The 24,574-nt window shown below is 39.4% G+C and overlaps 1 protein-coding gene across 4 annotated transcripts; it reads left to right on the top strand.

Moving 5' to 3' along the window:
• Positions 1–199: 199 nt before the first annotated feature.
• On the top strand, positions 200–24,517 carry nckap5l (NCK-associated protein 5-like). 4 transcript variants are annotated; one of them, XM_056732501.1, is made up of 12 exons: positions 200–560; positions 14,388–14,516; positions 14,607–14,675; positions 15,075–15,113; positions 15,641–15,760; positions 16,081–16,167; positions 16,254–19,378; positions 20,341–20,476; positions 20,580–20,655; positions 21,188–21,487; positions 22,252–22,400; positions 22,645–24,517. In XM_056732501.1, the coding sequence occupies exons 2-12, from the start codon at positions 14,397–14,399 to the stop codon at positions 22,894–22,896; spliced, it is 4,473 nt and encodes a 1,490-aa protein (XP_056588479.1). In that variant the 5' UTR covers positions 200–560; positions 14,388–14,396; the 3' UTR covers positions 22,897–24,517. The 4 variants fall into 4 exon arrangements, with proteins under 4 accessions (XP_056588479.1, XP_056588476.1, XP_056588477.1 ...); XM_056732498.1 differs by having other exon boundaries at positions 16,078–16,167; XM_056732499.1 differs by lacking the exon at positions 200–560 and adding an exon at positions 7,285–7,515 and having other exon boundaries at positions 16,078–16,167.
• The last annotated feature ends 57 nt before the right edge of the window (positions 24,518–24,574 follow it).

The raw sequence follows: 24,574 nt of genomic DNA, 5'->3' as shown, positions 1-24,574 counted from the left end.
TTTTTCTTATTACTCGTGACTGTAACTATAAACTAAATGTAAGCGAAATAACGAGTATAATATAAATTATAAATATATATTTATTGTGAATTCAGCCCAAGACGACAAACATAATGCTGAGTCGCTGGTTAGTCACAATGATATCACTGCAGATGCGCGAGCGATGAACAGCGCGTTTCTTGCACACTATATTCGAGCAAAATAAAGTGGTTGAGCAAATATAAAGGCTATTTATAAGCAAACCGTGTAAGGGCAAGCAATAAAATGCAGTTTTGTGAAAATGCTACGTGGAGCACATAAAGATAGGCCCTTTTACTAAAAGTGGGGCGGGCAACACAATTTCAAGCCATGACATCACTTTTCCTGCCGAGTGCTTTAACCTAAACACGGGAAGAGAGACGGATGGGAAGAGACGACGATAAAACCTCCGATCAGCGGCCGGGAAAACAGATAAACATGTCCGCACGCTGCCAGTTTAATAGTACAGTTAAAGGTATTTCGTAGCAACATTTATCGTCGATATTTTCACACCTTCCGAAGAAACGCAAGGATCGCGCGAGGTAAAGATTCATTTTTCCTCAAGCCATTTGTCGAAAGTGTTGAAACGATGCCGATTTTGCGCAATTCAGCGTAATGCACGAGTGATTTTGTTTTGTTGTTAAATGTTGATGTCGGGGATAGGAAATGTGGAGCATTAGCCATCCGGCTATCGGGACACCGGTGGGGTTGTAGACTGAGGATGCTTGTCGTGATCCTGCTTTGCTCAGAAACAAGATGCACGATTCTTTAAATAACCATTTTAACTGCATTCAAACTAGATTTAGTTTTGTGTTTATATAGGGAGTTTGTGGTTTTAATGTAGGCTATAAAACACAACAATCCGATCTTGTTTCAAGCCTTTGCGTCGCTTTCCCCGGACCAGTATGTATAGTGTTTCATGTAACGCGAGTTAAAGGTATAGCTCCCCCTCTTTGTAAAGCATATAAGTGTTTGTAATACGCACTCCGACAACCCGCAACTTTCGTGTTTACTTGTGTGTGTGTGTGTGTGTGTGTGTGATATAAACGCAGGCTGCATTGTACATTATCTCGTTTTGGCGGAGTTCATTGCATGAGACCCTAAAACAGCAACTAATTCAAGAGTAATTGAGGGTAAAAGCATGCCCTCAGCCCCTCCCCTTTAATATATTACAGATGTTTTTCACATTTGCAAGTCCCGTGTTCAGAACCATGTTCAGGATATTTTACAGCCTCCCTTCATATTCCGAGACACGATGCAGTGAAGATATTGCTTCTCCCAGAGTGTCCAAACAGCCCATTGCACAGCGCATTAAATAAATAATGCGCCCAAAATAGCTGACAGCAATCGAAAGCGAGATAAACTGCAAATTGCTCAGTAAACCAAATGGCCACGAAGGACATTACAGGCAGCAGGGGGCCTTGCTCCATGTTTGCTGATAGTCAGATGTTTGGTAATTTTGCGAACAACTCCCTGTGATCACAACATTATCTTTGCATAGCTTTTGATCTTTTTTGCATGCCCGGGAGACACACATTGTCTTTAATGGGAGTCAGATGACACAGGCAAGATCACACACTATTAATGACTCCCAAACACTTCGAGGAATTCGAAATGTTTGTGCTGGCTTGTGCTTTGTGAGTTCCGTCATGTTATCTGTGAAAATATACAAATGTTTGTGTAGCTGCAGTTTATCTATTTGAGTTACTATGTCTTCACAGTGTGTGTTTTCCCAAAATTCTTTTAGACAGATTCTGCACATGCCAGTGTGGGTGTATCCTTGCAAAGAACACACACATGCTTTAGGCACTTTTGAGTGAGGCAGATTTTCTTGTTGGACGTCTATGCAATTATGGCCACATTTCTTCCTACGAAGCACTTATGCGTGCAAGTGTTCTTTGCCTTGATTCTGCTGAAAAGTAATTTGAATAGTTATTTATAACGCTTCTATTAGTTCTTTTGTAACCTGTGTTATGTTAGCTTTGCAATCAGAACGCAGCCAATATTCAGTGTTTGGTACATCAGTGCTTTTCTTTAACCAACGTTAAACTTTTTATCATAAGTTGTGCGTGAATGTATGTCTCCATATAATTAGATTTCTGCAAAAATGCACTGACTCAGGTTTAAGCCGTGTGGCTCCTGTACTAGTGAAACGCCCGTATACAATTACTGTGCCATATCAGTCACACAATTGCTATTGTTCCCATGCATATGTATTTAGAAAAAGATACTATCAGTCAGCGTTGAAATCCATTTCAACACATTACAACTCCCACATGGCCTGGAGTTGTTACTTTGTGTTGTGAACAGTGGCGTTCGTTGTTTTTCCAGGTTGTGGCTCATGGTGTTATTTTATGGATTGGAGCCCAGAATGGTTGGGGGAGATTGTGCTGGCCACCTGATCCTAAAACAGGGCAGAGACTCTGATCAGCTGCTATCACAAAAGCTTCCATAACAAAGCTGTCTTTCAGATTTATCTGGCGGCTTTAATGTATGTTGTTGAGCGGTTTACGTCTCCTTATTGTTATTCTGCAGCTTTGCCCGGTCCAGATTTGAGGAACCACCTTCGAAAGAAGAACTGACTCCTTCCTTAAATTTATATTTGTTGTCTGACTGTGTTTTTCGGTTTTGGTCATCTAAATTGCTCTCTGGAAAATAAGGGCCGAGGCTTGAAATTGGACATTGCAGTGCATGTTTGGGTCTGTTCTCAAAGAGTCATAGTTTTACCCTGGAGAAGCCGTCTTGCATTGGGGTGAGAAAATGGAAGGTGTCCTTCCACCAGCATCTTGCTTGTCAACATAAAAGGCTGGAAGGTATCCTGATGGGTCAGTGTTGGCACAAAGCATGTTTAACTCCCTCCAGACACACAGGCTCTCATTTTCCCCATGCTGTGTTAGGTCGGACATGACTGTTACCAGTTTTCCTTGTTGGCGCGTTGCCCTCCGCTCTCCGGCAAACAGTTACCATGGTTATGGATTGGGGGATCATATAAGCATGTAGAAAGCTCATCAATTACTCGGGGATGCTAGAAAGATATGCCGCGTACACAGCGGGGGAGTGGGCTGTCATCTCCCCAAGACATTACTACTGTTTTCACAAACACTGCAGATATTTGGACGGTGGCAATAACTCTTGCATTTCCCCCTCTTGCAGCCTTTGTATGTACGCGGATCCCCAAAATCAAAACGAAGTCATTAAAGGCTTTCTTGTGCATCCATTAAATATATATGATGATGTAGGCTGTATTTTGCACACTATATGTGGGTAGTTGACAAATGAATTGTGCATGTGTCCTATAATGTGACAGCAAAACAAATTGTTAATAATATATTATTTTATATAACTTGCAGTATATTTATAATGTTAAATAGCATAAGATAGATTTATCTTAATTGATCGAAAAATGGCAATGTCATACCATCGGACACATGTTCAGCCACTGAAGAAAATAAGTGACCACTTTGGTGTTGCCTTTAAATTTTTTACATGTATTATGGCTTTTTCAATATAGTGTCTGTTCCATAATTCCAACAGACAAAAACCTTAGAAATGACAAAGTAATCCAAAAAGAAATGTTAAAAGCATGAAATTTGTGGTTGATAAGTGGTTATCAAAGTTATTCTTTCACATTTTTATTTGTGAACTGGTACTAAAATACACATAAAAACATTAGTATTGTGTTATTTAAACATCTATTTTACAGTTTTCAAGTTCTGAAAGCATTGCATCTTTTATTTTGATGATTTTTTCAACATTTTTATTTGCTGGAATTTGGCATTATTTCACAGAATGAAACAAAAAATCTCCAATTTCACTTAAACACGTACCTATAAATAGTCAATTCAGAGAAACTAAAAATAATTTTCAAGTGGTCTCTTAATTTTTCCACAGCTGTACATATTATTACAGTGAGTTTTTCAAGCTTACATTCCAATTAACTTCCTGTAGTTCTCCATCAGTAACAGTATCTTTCACATTAAACAGTGGTGCTCACAGAACCTATCAGCGAAAGAAGTGCACCCCTGCAAAATATTTGGATTTGTTTTGCTTCACGTTCACACTTGCAAAAAAAAAACTGAAGCAAACATTTGCATTGGTTTCTCACAGTGCGCCAGTCTTCAGCTGCAACAAACATTCAATTCATACTTTTAGTCAGCGGAAATATGCTTTGGAATGTGGCCTTAATCAATTCAAGCAAACCAGGTCAATGGCACATCCTGTTTGGGTAGAGAGGGGATAAATGTCCGTGATTTGGTCGGGCAGCGGTAAGAGTCAAACAAACCTCATGGTGAACGGCTTAGAGTGGGGCATTTGTAAAGTGCCATACATTTGATATGGCAGGGGTTCTTTTCTCTGGCACAAAGAGGCTACAGTCATAGACCCCTTTGAAAAGCCAAGCCACCACCCTGTTTGAAAGCGGGGGAAATGGCCTCGTGCCTTCATTTTCCTTCTTTTTTCTCTCCAAATGAAAGCATCGGCGGTTTAGGATCTAGTGACCTTTACCCCGTTAATTACGCCAAACTATTCCCCTGAGAGGCTTACCAAAGCTGATGTATGTTATGTTTATGTTAAATATGCAACCTGCCATGCTAGAGGGTCACTTCTTTTAAAACACTCGCACTAGCGGTCTGCTCTTCGAGAACTTTCGGCAGTCCGTTATCATCTTTTATTTACGGTATATTTTTTAGGTGGCAGAGCTCATGAATGTGTACAGCAACTCTTAAGCAGAGGATTAATCTAAGTACGGAAATGAAGTGCTAGTTTGTGGCATGCACGCTTAACGCTTTAATGCGGCTTAAAAATGGATTTTTGCATTTTAACTGGACTGTGGTCACATTGAGCGGAACAAAAGATTGAAGGCAGGGAGCCGAAATGGCTGCCTCGGCCCAGCTGGAAGGTGCCGTAGGGCATTTGCTTTAAGCCACGACGCCTGGTGTCCAGATGTTTAGTGGCTGTGTCCATGTTCACTGGCTCTGCATTCTGCTGAAGTCCAGGCATCACTGCGCTTTACTGCAGTACCGGCACAGGTACACCAGCCCAGCCAGCAGAACTCAAATGCCAGCCTTTAAACCAAGCGTATAGGCCACTGTTTTATTATGCGGAGCTGTTTATTTTACAGCGAGCGAACGTTTTTCCAGGTTTGTTAAATATGTGGCTTTGTTTATCATCGGAGGAATTTATTGGGAATTTCTGCTTTATTTTTTAAGCCAAAACAGTAGCCGGTGTGACATTTTAGTCAAGGTGGTAACCATGGCTACAAGATTATTCCACCATTTCTTTACCAGATGTCCTTGTGCGGTAGACATAGCATTGACTTGTGTGTTTGTGACCTCCAAGTCAAATTTGCTTTGTCAAGCAGTTTATTTTTTACTCCGCTTGTTTTTACTGTTCATACTTGCTCTGTATATTTGGAAACTAGAGAGATTAGTGTTCATGCAGACACCTGAATTGACGTGCTCACCCTCCAGTTGACGAAATACTGCTAGTCAAGCGCTTTTGGAGAAATAGATAAGTGTGTTAAATGCGGGTGATAAATTTGTTATTTACCGCTGCGTGATTGTTTTAACTGAAGACACGCTCTTCACGATGCAAAGACAGGCAAGTTAAGCACCATGGTCATTGCCCCCCTCTCTCCCCTCCAACCCAGACTAGTGTCACATTTCTAAAAGGTGGATCAGCCCCTCCACCTCACATAGAGTTCAGCACATTACCGCCCATTAAGCTGTCTCACTCTCAATGGGGCTTTTTTGCCATGAGCCTGATTTATTCTCTTAATCCTGATTCGCCCAAATGCTTTGTCACTGACCAACTGCTGCCAAATGGAAGTGGAACAAGCACTGGCAAATGTCTTGTCCCATATATAGTACCAGACATAAACAAATACTATGTGTATACACGTATACGTCTGTATGTTCAGCTTCTATGGAGTGGATGAGAAGAGCACCATCATATAACCCAGAAAAGTATATCAGTATTTCATCATCATCCCATGCACGGCTCCAAGTGTCCATAGTCTGCTCTATCTCATTACAACGTCATTATAGTTATGCAACATGCCAAAATCAAATTCACAATATTGCTCCATCATGATAAATCTTCAAATGTAATTGCCTTAAGTACGTCCTATGAGATATTCTAATTGGGTCAAATGTCCAGCTGTGTTTAAGGAGATGTAGTGCGGTGGAATTGTTACAAGCATGTTAATGTCACTTGGCACCTGAGGCTTACAGACGCTTTCAAGTGTGCTCCAGTTTGCATGTCATCGCCGAGTGGTGATTTGGCAACACACCGCTAACTCGAAAACCCCCAATAAGAAAACGTGTCTCTAAATACCTGACATTTAAGACCGACGTGTCACAAAGTACCCTATTGTGGTTCCGGATCATTGTTCGTAATGCCGTAAGTCTATCCGTCTTGGTGTTTAGAGAGGTGAAAGTGGAGTTTAAGGCATCACAATGGCCTTTTGTCCTACCCCTTGTCTGTTGACTCCAAGACAACATGTGACCCCCTTGCATTTGGGTCATTTCATCCAATTTAGTCATCTCATGTGAAGACTCAACATAGCAGAGGTGGAATTCTACCTACAGGCATGCACATATGAATAAGCATCTGGCAAGGACATGATCTAAGGTTCATTCACATTCAGGGACAAGCCATTGGCCTTGTAGACCTTGTAGCCATAACATAGCAGATATATTTAGATAAGGTTTTTGTGCTTGCAAGAATTTGTTGTTGTGCCGGTATTAGGAATAGATAGTGTTAGTGTAATGAACTTTTGCACTGTATCCAACCCGACTTAGTCACACAAAGTGTCATGATGCATGTATTTGTGATTTAGCTATCTAAAGTTGGTTGCACACATTCATCAGTGTTTTCCAAGTCAGTTTGTGGTCATGCAGCACTATTGACCCGCCGCAATATCTGAAGTCGCAATCCAATCACTGCAAGTCTGATAAAGTAGTCCAATCCTCTTAGAAAAGAAGCTCCTGTTTCATGACGGGGGCAGAGTTGCCTCGGTAACTCCATTTTACCCTGGCGCTCATTGGGATATGGGTCTCTTTCCTCATCTTTGTTTGGGGTGCGGCGTTGTCCTCCTTGAAATATAACCCTCTCGGTTTTATGGCCTGGCCAGCAGTTGTAGGGTTAATGTTTAGCTGCAGCCGTTGGAGGAGGGAGAGACACTCAGAGGAGAGGTAGGGGGCTGGCCCACAGCTGTTGTAGTAGGCTGGGTCTATTGGGGTAGGATGCCTGCCTCACACTCCCTTGAACAATGGGAGGACATGGAGGCCACTGCAAATGCTATAGACAGTTTCCTTACAATTGCTTATGGACAGTCGATTTAGTTCCTTGAATAGGGAGAGCCCTCTGTGCTCGCGGAGGACGGAAGATCGCTGACAATTCTCAGGTCTATTTGTGACGCTTTCGGATTCTGCTCCTGTGCCTCACGTTTGCATGGGTCGCATTAAAACGCCTGGGATGCTCTGACAGGAATTAAAGGTAATTTTATGCGAAGCTATTTGCAACACTGTTTTTCTATGAGGGCTCCATCTTGCCTGAATGTTTCTCACTATTATTAGTCATTTGATTTAGCTGGCAGTTTGTCTGCGATATGTTTCATGATCCGATGGAAATGATATCAGATTTGGCTTAGTTTTGTAAAGTATGCATTTATCCCTTGCCGAACAGTTGCGCAGCAGTCATGCCATCTGTAGCGTTTTTAGCAAAGCTAGGATAATATGTCGCAATAGTATGAATGTGTTGTTCTGGGACATTTATTGCAGGTCGGTCATCATGCCATTCATTTGCAGTTTACCTATGTACAACACTCTAAATAACCAACACAAGTTTTCCTCATTCTTCACAATGTAACGTCCTAGATTTCATTCCAATGTAGGTTAGAGAATCAGTTGCATGGTAAAATATTAATAAACACACATCTGTTTATACCGGATCAGACACAAGAGACCGCTTTCATCCTTCTGTGTGATGCTTGAAGGATTCATTGTTTGGGTGTGAGAGTTTAACCTTATTTCCTACAGTTGGCTATGAGCTAAAGTTAATTGGTCAGAATAGTCCTTGACCAAGCAATAGCTTTTGCTCGCCAAGTCTTTTTCAAAGTGTTCGGTAGCTTAGGGCCGTGAAAACGGAGATAATATATTGCATCTAGACATAACCCACATTGGTGCGCTGCTGTGTAAAGACAACAATAATGCATGAGTCCGCAGATGGCTGCAGCACTGCAACTTTGCTAAAAGCTACAGAGAGACAGCTTACCTTTGATGTTTGGAGCAAAATGGAGGACTAGAGAGTAAAATTTAGGGCCCTGCTGTCAGTGTCACTGATGCATCGGATAAAATAATTTTTAAAGAGCATGAAATATTGAAACGGAGCCGCATAAGCTCTAGAAACGTATAAACCTACATTATTGAAGAGTTTTGATATTTAATGCCACATTATGGAATAGATGCCGCCTCGCTTACTTCAGAGAGTCTTATCCCCAGAATAATTTACATCAAAGGGGAAAAAAGAATGGCCTTAGGGACTTAGAGGAACGGTCTGGATGTTTGTTTGCTTTCTTAAGCGTAGGCGCGTCTGCTTTTGTTTATTGTAACTCGTTCATTATTTGCGTTTATGAAGAGTTTCCATTCTCTCCGAGCATGATTGATCATTTGACCTGCTCGTAAATCATGTGTAAAGATCAATAATTGGGTTATGAAGGTGTCTGTGGGCTCTGTGCCCATTGTGCAGGGTGTGAATAATCAGAGACGGTCTCTGAGGATGGGGATTGGCTGGTGCTTAATAACTCCTCGAGTGTGGGGGATGGAGGCGGAGCTGGCAGCACATTTAGGGGATCCCAGAGAGCCCTACTTCTGTTTGATTGCCTTCACACTGGCTTTATTCCACCCCTCCAAGCCATTCAGGACCTCCCCCAAAATCCAATTCCCTTTTTATCTACATTCTTTTTTAATCCGTATTTGCATTTTTTTAGATATGATTCTTCACTGTATGAGGTGCCCCCCTCAAAATAGGAAACATGAGCATCATATCCGTGTTGGCCATTCATTCATTAATGCCCTATCGGTGACCTAAACCACTGAAGGTTGTGAACGACACCTTCATTTTTGCAAACCAAGATAATAGACCAGTATACGATATATGGAAAGTATATGCAGATTAGAATTGAACAAAATTGAATAAAAAATCACACAATGCAACTGTGTGTATCATGAATTGGCTTGCACTGAATTTTCCATTGACTTGAATGATTTTTTTTATATTCATCAATTTACCGCAAAACGTTTTCTTTATCTTTCAGCCATCCGTTTCGATGCTTCTCTGTAATGCATTTGTGCTTAGAGGCAGGTAAAGTCTTTGTTCCTTTTGTGTGTGTTATGGTAAAAAAACGTCAGCCTGTGTACTTTGAAGTCTGAAACTACATCATCCAACTCCCTGATTGAACCGTCTTTGTCTGCATTCCCCCTAAATAATTTGACCAATTTTCGGTATGAAAAGCTCGGTCTTTTCTCTCCACGTTGTCAGATAAGAATGTCCCTCCTGTGTTTAATATGTCTCGTGAAGAAGACAGTGGCCTCTGGTGTCTGACATTACCATGCTTTTTGAGACTGGCGTCTGCAAAGCAGAACTTTGATTTCGAGTCTTAGTCACATTTGGTAGACTTCTCCTTTGGGCATCATACCAAGCCGCTGACTCAGAAGTACGGGGGAATATAGGTCTTACCAGGCCTGTGTGCTTCAACGCAGAACACTAACAGTAGTCTCTCAGAAGCTTAGTTTCAATAAATGTACTGCTTTACAGACAAATGAGTTTGAGGCCCTGTTTAGGGTATGCCACAGTGCTTTATTGCTATGTTTACTATACAGCAAATCCCGAGATTAAGGGTCTGGCATCGTAGCACAACTCTGCCAAGATTCCTGTTGGCATGGGAGCTTGTTTGCCTGTTTTGCGTGGAGCCGAAATCGGCTCCACAACAGGATAGTATATAGAGCGGGAATATAGCCACCCTAGATATTAAGTGGGGCGGGTCTACCCTGATATTTGGGTCTAACTGTTTTTTCACAAAGGAGCTTTTAGGGATTGATTTCTAACTTTTCAAGTTGGGTCCCTACTATTTTTACATATGCTCGCTGTCCAGAACACTGTGCTTTTTAAATTATTCAATTCTGTATTGTCAAAGTTGACGAGCTTGGTTATTGGTTAGATATTTGCAAAACCCAGTGACAAATGTAAAGGGTGAAAAATAAAATAAAACATAATAGCTACAAGGTTTAAGAAGGACCGCAACGATATTTGCTTATGCCCTTTATATCTATTCAAATGTCTATCATGACAGTTAAGGAACCATTGACGTTTGACACCAAAAATAAACTCTATTTAACTGTATTATAAAAAATCATCATGAGGTTGTGATAAGAAGAAATCAGTATCCTTTTTACATATTGGCGATCTGCTGAGTGAAAGTTAGAGCCTTGCGTTAATGCAATGCAATTGTTTGCCCCAGTTAATATTTAATGATCCATTTAATCCACATAGGATCCCATTACAAATCTGGGTGGATTGTCACACGTGTCCTGCAATAAGCATGGCTTCACAATGGGTCTGTATAGAGCGCAAGCATTAAGTTTAGGACCAGATGCAAACTGATGCTAATCTGTTAAGTCACAAGAGCACAGGGGATTAGTCTTGTTCCACTTAGGACATGAGAACAGAGTAGTTCAGCGCGTTAGAAAAGATTGTACTGTAGTAAATGCTATTGGTCATCAGGACCGAAGCGAAGAGATGGCAGCAAAATGTTAGTCATATGTTGAATTCCTAGGTGTCAAATGAAGAACAGTTGACGTTGGTGATGTGTCTAATAGAAGTCGTACTCAATAATAGGTCAGTGGTTTTCATACCTGGTCTTGAAGGCACCACAGAGTGAATGACTGCGGTCTAGCTAACACACCTTTTTTTAGGAGTGCCAACCTGTTGTGTGGTTAAACCAGGTGTGGTTGTTCAGGACGGAAACTGAAAATGTCTGTTTAGCATTTGTGGAGATGAAATGAAATGGTCTAGACCTGTTGTTTAGGTTGAGGGCTTGTGTTAGAGGTTGGACGTATTTATACTGCACTGGTCCGGGAGAATGCATTTCTTTCTCAGGACTGACAAAAAGTGCTCTGTTTATTATGGCGGGAGGCACTCTGTTATTTCATCAAACATTATTGCTGTCACTTTTGAGGAATGTCAAATGTTTTCTGAGAAGGAGCCAAAAATACAGTAGCTATGATTTTTGTTATGAAGACCGACAGTTTAAATCATTGCTATTTTAGAGCTAAAAATACACTTTGGAGGCTGTATTTCACCAGAATCAGCTTACTCACCAGTTAATTTTTCCTTGTGTGCAAGTGATTCATAGATGAAAAGAAAAGATGATCGAGGCTGGTTGAGCTTGAGGGTGACCCAACCCTAGCCGCCAGTCGTCAGAAAACAGACGCAGGGTAAAGTGGGTTAAAGTCATGAAACGTTTTTTGCTAATCCAGAAGTATTACAAATGCTGTGAAACATATTGCCATCCTTTCATCACTTACCCATAATTACAGCGGTATGTAGATTTGACTTCCTTAAAGGGCGTATTCCTTGATATCATTATCGCGTGTGTGAGTTTAGACCGACATAAATGAGAAATTGAGCACGGCACACTGAAATCGAAAAGAAGCTTTCATTTTTGAACAGTTTTTCTTACATTTCTTTTTTTTGTTTCAAAAACTAAACCAGAGAAGCAACCTGGAATACCGGTTATTTCTGCTCCTCTAGCTATGTTCACGCTAAAGAAGGCTATCGTATAAACTTGCTCTTCAGACTATAAAATGTCATTTATGTTCTGTGCCTAAGGCTTTGGATTTGTACAATATACCTCGGTGAGTTTTTGGCTTCTCTACTTCACGGGTGTTTTGCGAGCTGTTAAAAAGTTTCAAGTTTCTGGAACTTGAAAATGTATTACATCATAGAAAAAGGTCTCGGATATTTTTATTGAGAGACATAACACACAGACATAGTTTTTAAAATGCAGGCTTAAAAAATTCTTTAAAACTGAATTTTATTAAGAAAGCAGTTATGAATCAGTGCAAGTATTTGGTACAAATAACACTGTAAAAAAGTTCAGGTTTGTTTTGAAATTTAGTACAATAGTCATAAACATAGTAAAACGTTAAAGTCAAATATTTTAGGCAATAGGCACCATTTTAGAACTGGAGATATGTGGGATGATGGACTTATAGATTTAAAGGGACAGTTCACCCAAAAAGGAAATTCTGTCATCATTTACCTTCCTTCGAGTATAAATCTTTATAAATGTCTTTGTTCTGATGAACACAGAGAAGATATTTGGAAGAATGCTTGTAACCAAACAGTTCTTGGACCTATAGTAGGAAAAATTACTGACTACTATGTTTTGTTAATTTTGTCAGCTATTGTTTGATTTTAGTCTTCGTTTTAGTCCCACGATAAATATACGTCTTAGTTTTTATCTAATTCAGTCATGCATGTCCTATTTTTGTTTAATCGACTAAATGTAGGCTTTTCATCTCGTTGTAGTCAATACAAACTAGTTTTTTTCCAAAATTTAATCACAGTGATTGTTGTCGTTTGAGAAATTAGTTTTTATATTTTATTATAAGTATCTCTTTTAACAATTAGCACAAATCAATAGAATGTCAAATCTAGCTAGAGTGCATAAAATAATTCACCCACTGTCAGAAAACTTTTTATCCCTGTTTGGGGGATCTGAACTCTTATCATTTGGCAACCGTAAACATGAACGCTCGTACAGCAGAGGCTTGCACAAAAATCAGTAGTATTTATCTTCTATTTATTCCAAAAAGTTTTTATTTCACAACCACACTTTTCGTCACAATATTGCGTGCTGATATAGTCTTAGTTGTAGTTTAATGGCGTTACTTTTTCGTCTCGTCATCGTCCCGGAACAATAGTAGTTGACAAATATTTATCGTCATTATTTTCATTAACGAAAATAAAAAAACACATCTACTATGGTAGTCAGCAGGGTCCAAGAACTGTTTGGTTAGAAGCATTCATCCAAATATCTTTCTCCGTGTTCAACCAAGCAATGAAATTAATATAAATGTTTGGAACAACCAAAGTGAGAAATTTGTGACAGAATTTGAATTTTTTGGGTGAACTGTCCCTTTAATGAAGATGAATTACACATGTTAACGTTTCCTTTATTTCTAAAATGTTTAAAATTTAAATGTAAACTGTCTTCAAATGAAAAATACAACTAAATGTGCTACTGTTTGTGGATTCTGCCTTGTGTCTCTGTGAAAAGAGTTTGTCATATGAAAGGAGCCTCCTGGCACCGCAGCGCTCTGGAATAGCTTGTAGTTGTATAGTGTGGCCTCGAGCTTGCGGCAGTGCCGTACTTCTCTGTTAAAATAGAGCTGTGTTCTCTGACCCTCCACACCCTGCCAGCCCTCGGGCCCCAATAGGCTTTATATTCATTTACTTCCAGATATGGAGTTTCCATTTAAACTATTCACTCGCAAAGAGTCAGGCGTCTATACATAGGCTTGGCACATAAGTGAGCACACAGAATGCTTAGAGGATCAATTATAAATGAGTCTCATGAACATGCGTATTGATTTTTAGATTCAATTTGGCAATGATAGTCCATTCGTCAAGTACATCCGGCGTCTCATTGAAGGTCATATTTACGGTATAGTGCAGTGGTGGGAATGGGCGGATGAAAGGAAATTCTTTAAATTGTGTTTTTTTTTCAGGCCTGTTTTTTTTGATCAGCTACAAGTTATAAAACAATGTGACTGGTCTCTTTACATCTCATGACAACTCTGGGTTGACATGTAAATATGTACATAATATATTGGTTGGTAACCACAGCACTAGATCATGTGCCTCAATACATTCCTTTCTCCTCTTAAGTTTAAACGCAGGTCACAAGGAACCAATTCTGTGACCCGGTCAGTAAGTCAGTAGGTCATGAGGAGGCCGAATGATGGCAGGAATCCTCCAGTGTCTTCAAACCTCTTCTGTTTAATCCTCTCTGATGATGCTGTTAAAGTGAAGATGTGGCTTGCCAGGGACATTTCCTACTGTCTAGATTATGATACCATTTTACCTTTAGATTCAAAAGCATACCCTTAGTCTGTTTATTCAGTGTTTTAGTTATACAAAATAGTTTGGAAAGCTGGCGTACAGCTTGCTCAGTCAGGTGTGTACAGTACACACACAGAATAGGGCTTTAAAACTTTTTTCACTTTCTGCCATTTTTCTCATGATAGTATTGGTAGCATCTCTACGAATCGAGGTACAGAAACTGAATCTTTCTTTCTCGTCAGGTACAGACAATGTCGGAAGAGGCCCAAAATAGAGTGGACGAGGACTTTGAGTCTGAGGAGGGTGATCTTGAGTCCTATCTAGAGGAAGAGAGTAGCAGTGAGCTCCTAGAGAGAGTAAAGGAACTTCAGGTAAGTGAATCGCATGCTTTCATCAAGAATAGATTTGCTTCCCTTGATAAAGTCATGACTTAATGTTTGAAACTGTCCTTTTTTGTATAGGCTGAGAACTCTGCTCTTTCCCTGGCAAATGAGAGTCAGAGAGAAGCATATGAGCGATGCTTGGATGAGGTGAGTCCTGAGTGATATTATATATTGTTCCATGCAGTTGTTTTGACATTAAAGGAACGGTTCACTCGAAAAAATGAAGATTCGGTCTTCATTTACTCACCCTCAAATGTCTTTAACAAAAGAAGAATGTAGGAAAGCAAATCGTTCTGGGGTACTTTTGCCTACCCTTGTTTTTTGTCTTACTTTGGTAGTCAGTGGTGACAAAGAACTGTTTTGTTACAAGCATTGTAACTCACAAGGGTGAGTAAATATAGATAGAATTGGCATTTTTGGATGAACTCTCCAAGATTTGGAGTGATTTAGTATAATGCAGGGAGCCAAGACGTTTTGTAATTCTGTTTAAGATGTTTCAGACACATGTTCTCAAATGTGAATGATTACATTCTTCTTTGTTTGTAGGTGGCCAACCATGTTGTCCAAGCTTTACTCAATCAAAAGGTAAAACTGTGTATTTTTGCAGGAGATTTTTTTTCCTAGCCTTTTAAATAAGATCAAGATGCTTTCTTTTACATCAAGAACAATAACTATATTTCTTTTCACACCAACGGACGATTACATTCTTTTCTTTTAAGTTTTTGCTATGCAGTTTCACATATTAAATGTGCGATCCCATTAAACTTAAATGGATTTTAATTGACTGTCAATGTTTTATTGTTCATCAGCTTGAAAAAGTGACCTAAACTATATCATTCTTCTTTATCGTTATGGTTGTGATGTGGGCTCCACTATTCTCTTAGATATAGAATAATTAAAAAAACATTATAGCTATCATTATTGTCCTTTGTGTAAACCGGCTGTAAGGAAAGAAAACTAAATAGCAGGTCCTTGTGTATTTAGTTTGGTATACAAAGAATTCACATAACTTGAACAGCATGTTTTGTGAAGTGTAACCTACCTGGCAAATGCATTTTAGTACTATAACTTTGTCATGTTTTCAAATTTATAAACTCAAAGTCTTGTTTTAGGATTTGCGAGAGGAATGCATTAAGCTGAAAATGCGAGTGTTTGATTTGGAGAGGCAGAACAGAACACTGTGTGAACTCCTTCAGGAGAAATTACACAGTCAATCATGTGTACACCAGCAGGTAAGCGATTTAAATACTTACACATGATCATATGATGAAACAATCCCCTGTGCTATTTATGATGTTGTTTAAATGAAGTGTTTTTTACAAAACATTCTTCAAACCCCACAGGGACATCCTATTAGTTTTGTTTGCAAACTACAGAAAATTGGTCAATTAACATTTTCCTGTTTTACTTTCTTGGGCTTTTATTTTTTATCTGACTTAAAGGGATTTAAAGCGAGCAAAAAAATACCCCTGATGTACACTGTTACACACAATGCATTGATGAATTCATATAAAAAGTTTAAAGTTATCCTTATTGTGTTTTATCAAAGCAGCCAGGGCCCTGTTTGGAACACATCGGCGAGCTGCAGCACAGTGAACCTAACAAACTAATAGAGACTCAAAGAAATCCACAGGCCAAGGTAGAATCCATACACGTCACCAAACTTTGTTACATCTATTATGTGTAAGATAAGCACAAGTAATTTTATTCAATTCTGTTTTTCAGGGAACCAGTGAATTTGCACAAAACTGCATACCTGAGACCCAGGGTTCGTCCACCTCAATGGAGGCCATGTCTCCATTCTTAAAAAAGAAAGCACACATATTAGAAGTCCTCCGCAAGCTTGAAGAAACTGATCCTCTGCGGTACCATCGCTCCTCTGGCATTCCGTCAATCTGTGACTACAGCCAGGCTCTTGCCTCTAAGGAGGCTGTATTAGCCTGCAGAGACAATTCATCCAGGTGCAATGCACCCAAAGCACATTGTTCCCATTCCTGTCCAGATGTTTGCACACATCCGCATTTGAATGGAGGAGATCACAGCAATGTCAAGTGTGGTAGCTGTAGCACATGCCTGATGCTGTCCAATAAAGATTCTGTCAGCTTAGCGAAGGGTAGCCACAATTGTTGCACTTCATCCCCTGTTACTATTGACAACCTAAATTTGGCTCGGTCTGGCTTTCAGGAGAATTCGGAATTGCAGGACCTTGTGAAGCCTGCCACGGGTACAAGTGAACTGTTTGTAAATAGGACGTCTGCTGATGTGTCTGTTCTTTCAGCAGAGCAAGGTCCATCCAGTGATCCCCACCCTTTAGAAGCCCTAGACCCTTATTTAAGATTGTCAATTTCAGAAAGAGATCAGACTAGAGCAGTTTCTGATCTTTTGCTGGTAGAAACAAGAGACAAGAATAGGTTATCTGACCTTCTGCTCGAGTCCCAGTCAAACAGGTCTAGTGGTAGCACCTGCAATGACACGATTTATGATGATGGCTCAATTGATGTCAACCTGCTGGACTCTGATCTGAAGCACTTAAACATTGTAGCACCACAGAGACTTGAGAAGGTCAGTGGTAGTGAAGATTTTGCAGTGAAAGAAGACACGGAGTGTCTCTGTCGAGCCAGCATGGCCGCCTCAAAGCTGCCTACTCTTGGACTCAAAGACAACTTCCAGAATGCGCACTGTGAGATGGAAAGCAATGAACTGGTGCACAAAGGTCTGCTGTTTTCTCCTAGTGAAAATCAAACAGCCTCAAAAGTACTCGATGACATCACTGTTCCTGTGAAAGACAGCACCCCATCCGACCCTCAGTCCAGCAGATCAAAACTTACCGGCAACCCAAGTCAAGTTTCCTGCCTTAGAGAGGCCAAGGCCTCACCCTCCAAACTGCTCAAGTTTCTTAAGATACCCACTCTTGGAGAACGTACTACAGTAACTAATCAACCTCGTCTTAGTCCTCAATTGACACGTAGCTCAAAGATTCCTTGCCGAAGCAACAATTATGAGGTTCACCAGTCGCCTGTAGCCCCACGAAAGGCAACCACAACAGAAAGGCAGAGACAGCTGCCTGCTTCTAAATCAGAGTCTCAGTCTGCACCAACATCTCCACCCCAGCCTGAAGATGTTCTCACACCACTGACAAAGGATCTTAGCTCTGGTATACCTAAAACAAGTCGTGTAACCAAACCTACTCAAAATTCCCAAGTTCATAAGACCCCTCTGAAAATATCCCATTATGAAAACGTGTCAGATCTATCCAAAACATGTGCTACCGATGTGTCCCAGTTACTGGGAGAAGTGAGCTCATCTCTTCGAAATACCAGTTCTAGTAGTGAAGCGGTAAAAGGGAAGCAGTCAACGTTTGCGATAGAGCTACCAACAAGTCTTGAGCAGAAAGAGACCTCACCAGAATCTAATTCTTCAGATCAAGAGGACAGCTCTGAGAGCCCTGTGTGGCATAAGCAAGTTAATCACCGGAGTCTGCCTAGTCAGTCAACATCCCAGAAAGCTCAGACTGGGATCAGTATGCGGTCCAGAAGCCAAGAGAAAAATGAAATGGATAATGATCCACCCAGCACAGAATCACCTTTTAAAAGAAACGATCCACCACCTGTTCCTAAAAAATCAGGCATTGGTAGACATTCAGGTGAATCAAGTCATTCGTTTAAAGAAAGGTTGGCTGCACTTGGCAAGTTAAGGAACCCAGAGGAATTGACAGCTTGTTCTCAACTTGCAGAAAGGAAAGAAGTTCAGTCCACTGCAGGTATGGCAACACGTGGTCAAGATAAAATCAAAACTGCTGACAGAAATTCTGATTGTAAATCAGTAGAATATAGACTTATGAAAAATACTGAACCCACTGATGAAAAGTCATATCATTCAAGTCATCTTGATGGTGCTATCTCGAAACAACAAGGGTCCTTTCAGCATGGCGAGCAAGCAGTCAGATCTCTTCCCTCCAGCTCTTTAGTGACTAAACTTGAAATTGATCCTTCAAGATCATTCTTAGCCAAGCAAGAAAGCCCAAAATCGAAGATGCATCCACCATCTTCCAACTTAGAGGCTGCACAAGCTTTGCGTAGTTATGTTAAAAGTACAACACCACATAGCCTTTCATATAATGGAAAAAACATCACCGGTCCCCACAGTGGCAGCCCCAATAAAATACCACTTAAGTCACCAACGAAAACTGTACCACCATCTATGAACCGAGATGGGAAGCCTACCCAAGAGTTTCAGAGGTACATGTCCAAATCAGAAGACAGAAGCCATCTCAGGGCCAATAAGAAGAAGAATTCTACATACGGAGAGAGTCTTCCTCCTCCACCTCCAAGGCCAGTAGAAGTAGCCGAAGAGAAGAGACACTCTGCCCCCAGTACTCAGTCTTCTATTGAGCAAAAGGTCATGAAGGGCATCGAGGAAAATATGTTAAAATTGCAAGAACAAGATAAAGGGCAAATGGCTGAAGTCAAGCAAAAGGCTTCCAACGGCATTGCCAACTGGTTTGGCCTGAGAAAAAGCAAGCTTCCTGCTCTTAGCCGAAAACCAGAAGGATCGAAATTGAAAGATGACAAGAGAGAATGGAAACTCAATATATCTTCGGTGGGCAAGGATTCCAAAGGAGCTGCTAGGAAAACCGAGGGTGAGAGCTTGAATATTTCTATGCTAATTGAGAAAGCCGAGGGCTTACATAAGGCTCTTGAAGAAGAAAGGGCTTATGTCAATGGAGTGGCTTTGGACCGACAAGGAAAAGGACATTCCTGTGAGGTGGTGATGGACCAGGCACAAGGACAGCTGTCTGTTATGTACAGGGGAGTGCCATCTGACAACTTCATGCAACAATTGCTGAACCGGTTAGTACAAAGCAGCACAGGTCTATAGAGCACTTCTTCCAAAACGGTCCCAAGACCCCCGGTGGTCCATAGTGGTATTGCGTGGGGGGATTTATTAGGCAAAGTGTAAATATTTGGTAACACTTTACAACAAGGTGCTATTTGTTAACAATTAGTCAATGCATTAGCTAACATGATCTAACAATGATCAATTCTTCTACAGCATTCATGTTTATTTCAGCATTTGCTAAAACATTTTTTAAATGAAACGTTGTGTCTGTTAACATTAGTTAATGCACCATCAGCTAACATGAACAATTGAATTGACATTAATCAAAATTAACAAGGTTTAGCTAACAATGAACAATTTAGTTTTTCAGCATTTACTGTATTAATGTAAGCTAATGCACTTACTACTGTTAAGAAATAGCACTTTATTGTAAAGTGTTACCAAAGATTTAATTAAAAGATAGTTATTGTGAATGACACCCTATAATATTAAATGAAAAACTGTAGTATTCTAAAGTAATCTATAGTATTAGCTATATTAAATTGATAAACTGTGGGATACTTTTGATCTGTTTGCGAAAATTAATACCATAAATATGTTTCTAAAAATTCTACTTGAGTTACTCTAGTTTACTCTGATAAATTCTATTCTATTCTTATTCCTCCTTCTTTTCACACAAAGCCTTACAAATATATAGGCTTATTATATATTTCCAGATGTTACATATAAATATATATATTTATGCCAAAAAGAGTATCTGTGGTGATTTAAACAACGTGTGAACGTGTACTTGCATTCAAATACTTCTTTTGAATATGGCTTGTGAATCGGCTGCTTTGACAGTGACTTGGAATTTGTGAGTTATCATTATAATATCTGGGCTGGAGAAAAATGTGTTAGAAACAGTCTGACGTTTGAGTTTCATGTGAAATTATGTTGTGTGAAAAAAATGTATTTCGCATTTTCTTTTTAGGGTTGATGGGAAGGACACTGGAGCCATCAGCATGGCACATAGACGCCTCTCATTTGACTGTAAATCCAGAGCTGTATTCAGTCACCAGAGTTCTGGCATAGGCAGTCAGACACGAAGCAGTGATGACATGGAAAAGGTAAAATCATACGTTCTTGTAATTATCACCAATTTAAATTACAAATGAGTTTTTAAGTAGTGAAAATGAGAAACCGTTTTAATTTTAGTTTAAAAATGTACAGGTTTCTACTTTATTGAGGAAAGATGTTACATCAGATGACAACATGGCTGAGAACATTCATCATGAACTCTTTGCAGGTAATGCATGATTACAATGTGCGGCATTCATTGTTTCCAGGGGTAGGAATTATGAGTGCTTAACATGTAGCCACAAAAACAGGTTTTAACCTGGTTTTACAGTCTTTGATGATGAATTGTCTAGGTGCGTCAAAGTGATTCATCCTTGACAACAGCTGCTTGGTAGATGTATTTGAATATGTTGAAAAGGGTGTGATGTTCATGATGTTTCTCTCTGGATGAAGTTCCATGGTAATAATTTATTACAGGAAACTTGCATAACCATCCACGAAAAATTTGGGTTGGGTTTCTCCAGCTCTTTTTTTTGTTTTTTACTTATTGGCTGGCATACACTACAAGTCTTTTAAAATCTGAAGAGATTTTTTTTTAAATCTAGACATCATACACTTGCAGACTTTTTGAAAGTTTCAGATAGAAACACACTAACTGATCAAAGCTGCAGACTGGCACAGATTTTCTGCAACGAGTCCAGACTGAAAATCTGTGCAAAATCTGACCACATTTGTCTTATTTTCCAATCCTTTTCTTACAGGTTCTGGAATCTCCACACACACTCTTGACAGTGGTATCGGCACATTCCCGCTTCCCGACTACAGTGCGAATGCTGGTTGCAAAAGCATTCCCAAAGGAAAGTGCCACGGGGAGAGTGACCCTTCTCATCTCCAGGGAAAACATGGATCAGGGATGAAAATTTCCCACAAGGCATGGACTTTGGAGAGAGAGCTGTCCTCTTTGGAAGAGGATTTTATGGGGGGTCAGGATATAGACCATCACACCAGCACGCTGGAAAACAAGATTCCAACCAGTCAGATTGCAAACATTGTTCATGATGGTAGGAATTCAGCTTTGTACTGGAATGCTTTTTTTAATAAACGTTGTAAATAGAGAAGGATTGTTATTGACCGTGTTAAATCCATAAGTGAATATGCCATGGTGGACAATTACTTTTTTATTCTTCAGGAATTTAGAGAGAGCTTGTAGAATATGACGCTGCTTGTTCACAACATTAGGTTGTATTTGGAGTGTAGATCTCTGAAAAATTTACTAGATAAAAGGTTACAAATTGTTGTCCCATTTCATTTTTTCCCTGTTCACATGAGAACACAGTGTGCTATAAAAAAAATGTATTTTACATCTGATATTAATAGTATTTTTGACCAAACCTGCTTGCACAATAATCTTGATTTAGAAAAGCTGTTGTTCCGGTTTTAACTATATTTATTTAATTGCGATTAGGGGTGTAACAAAATAATGGTGATTCATGGTAAAATTGTGATTCAGTTGGCCAAAAAAACTGAGAAAACACACAAAATTAAAGATTAATTTGACTCATAACATCATTTATTTATTTTAAATTAAAATTGCTTTTGGCCACGATAGCTGTGTAGTGAATTGATATTGTTGTTGATATTGTTAAAGTTCAATTGTGATGTTTATTTAAAGTGCATTGCCAAAAACTAGAAGCATTAAGCACATTTTCGAAATCGGAGTACTTTGCCATACAGTTGCGTTTTTCAGTTTTAATATAGAATGATGTGAAATCTTTTACAGATATATGAAGGTGGTTTTACTCCTCACTTTGGTTTTCTTATCCAGGCACTGATATCTGTGGAGCGCCTATGAAATTAGGCCCTACTAAAAACTGGACGTTTCCTAACCTCAAAGCAGCGGCAGAGCCATCTGAGGTTTATCTTGGTGTTGGAGATGATGTGGAGCCAGTCAGTCATAAAAGCTCTTTTAAGAGGGTGAGAATCACTTGTTAAACCTACATGTCAGTACCACAAGTGTAGTAAAACGATTAAAAACATCTACCTCACTGTTTATAGATCAACATTAAATGCAATAAAGTTCACCATTATTTACACTTTATTATGATTTTTACTCAATTCAATGTATGTTGCTATACATCATCACAGTATGGTGCATTGATATTTCAGTACAGCTCAAATCAAAACTCACTGTGCTTTTTCTGGGACGTTTTGTCTGCAGCGCAACAAGACTAGTGACCCCATAAGCAACCGAGAAGGTGACCAGAGAAGTCTTCCTCAACCCGTCCAGGCACGTAGAGGCAAGAGTCGTATTCCTGCTAATCCAGAGATGGTGAGGGACACGGGTCTAGAGTTGGTGAGAGAGAGACCAGATGACGGTCTGTCTCCAAACCATCCCCAAGTCCTAGAGACCCCCGAGTCACTGAGTGACTCTCTCTACGACAGCCTCTCCTCCTGTGGTAGTCAAGGCTAAAACTGACTGAATGATAACCAGGTACCAACCTTTTTTGTAAACCTGGTTTTTGAGATGCTTCTCACACATCAGACAATTTTAAAAGGTGGATACTTACGGGAAAATCCTTTTTTTTTTTGACCGAGCAAGCCCACATGCATTACCCCTAATACCCATGTTTCTATCTGATATATCCTGATGGAGGGAAGGACTTTTACGGTGTGTTTGTAGTGATCTCATTTTCGAACCATTTTACCAACTCATTCACCTCATTTGTGTTCTCTGTTTCAAGTGGTAGCAAAGTAGTGACGCTCAACTCATGACATTATTATTAAATTCGCTTCGAAGACCAAGGTCTCGGTTCATCGCAAAAGTCTTCCAGTTTCTAGCTCGCAGAATGTTCTGGTATTCTCATGCAACATCCGTGCACATCCTTTGGTAACATTTGTGTAAAGTTATTGGAAAGTGAATGTTAATATATGTGATTTTTTTTTTAATTAATTTAAAATGACTTTTTCATGAAAATAAGAAAAAAAACATATTTGTGTAAAACTTGCATTTTAGGCTTTTGTTTGCTTCATTGTGTTGTATGTTAGAAAAAAATGTGTAGCAGCAACACAAATGCTATCCATGTAAGACAGAGCTACAGTGTTCCGCAGTAAATTGTTATTTACATTTTTATTTATTTATTTTCTTTGAATTGTGTGGTAAGACAAGACCACATTTTATTGGTTACTCTGTTGAAATGTATCGTGCCTGGGTTTTTATGTTTCTTTGTGTCAATGGGTTAGTTTGTTCCCCAAATTATTACTATTTTCTTAAACATTGATTTAAAATTGTGACCCATGAGCTCATGACCTAAATCAAAACTGTGTATTGTTGGATCACGCTGCTTACAATCACTTATGTTTAACAAAACCTTCCCAGGATTGTCCCAGGATCTTCAGGTTTGGCCATGGCTGAATAGGCAAGAAAATGAGCACCCATTATCAGCACATTTTAAAAACAAGGCTTGCAGTTCATTTACGTACCTTGTTGATGTAATAATGCTGACTCTGCCTTACACAGCTCTCTATAGCTGTTAGAAATGAAGTTTCATTTTGTCAATTACTTGGACTACGCACAGGACTATTGTTGTGATGTTTTTTCATAACCCCATATTTTGTTCACTTAAAATATGTTGCTGCCATTTTTCTTCAATAAATCAACCATAAGAAAAGACTAATTGGAAACATTCCTGAACAGACATACATTGTAACACAGTCCTTTCTGGCCTATTTAAAATTTACATTTTTTAAAAAGTCCTTTTTAATCATATACGCATGACACTGTGTTTTGTTACAAAATCCTGTATATTTTTTTTAAGTAGTTTATGTTATTCTCTTAGATCCCCGATTTGCTTGCCGTTATAACATTTTGTTATTTACTTTGTTGTAATTGTCAGGAATATTTTATATTAGTTTGGTATGTTTACAAAAGAATTTATGACGAAGTTGTTAATATATCTGTAAAATGTTTATATAAGGTGCTATCTGATTTTTGTTTTCAGTCTGTCCTGCAAAAGCCATAAATGTGTTTTCATAATCTCCTTTCTAAGCAATCGCCATCACACATGCAACTCAATAAATCCATTTTAAGTATATTTTTTCTTTGTTTGTTTATTTATTGCATATTTTCTTGCTGTAGTTAAGTTTGAATG

Source organism: Triplophysa dalaica, chromosome 20 (assembly GCF_015846415.1).
Source record: "Triplophysa dalaica isolate WHDGS20190420 chromosome 20, ASM1584641v1, whole genome shotgun sequence".
In the NCBI taxonomy this organism is placed as follows: Eukaryota; Metazoa; Chordata; class Actinopteri; order Cypriniformes; family Nemacheilidae; genus Triplophysa; species Triplophysa dalaica.
Note: the sequence above shows the minus strand (reverse complement) of the source record. Positions and strands in the feature narration are given on the sequence as shown.

Excerpts from the sequence above, each read along its gene's own strand:
- nckap5l (XM_056732498.1), top strand. The coding sequence starts at position 14,397 with ATGTCGGAAGAGGCCCAAAATAGAGTGGACGAGGACTTTGAGTCTGAG. Across the intron at positions 14,517-14,606 it reads AGAGAGTAAAGGAACTTCAG|GCTGAGAACTCTGCTCTTTC; the intron begins GTAAGTGAATCG and ends TTTTTTGTATAG. Across the intron at positions 16,168-16,253 it reads AAAGAAATCCACAGGCCAAG|GGAACCAGTGAATTTGCACA; the intron begins GTAGAATCCATA and ends TCTGTTTTTCAG.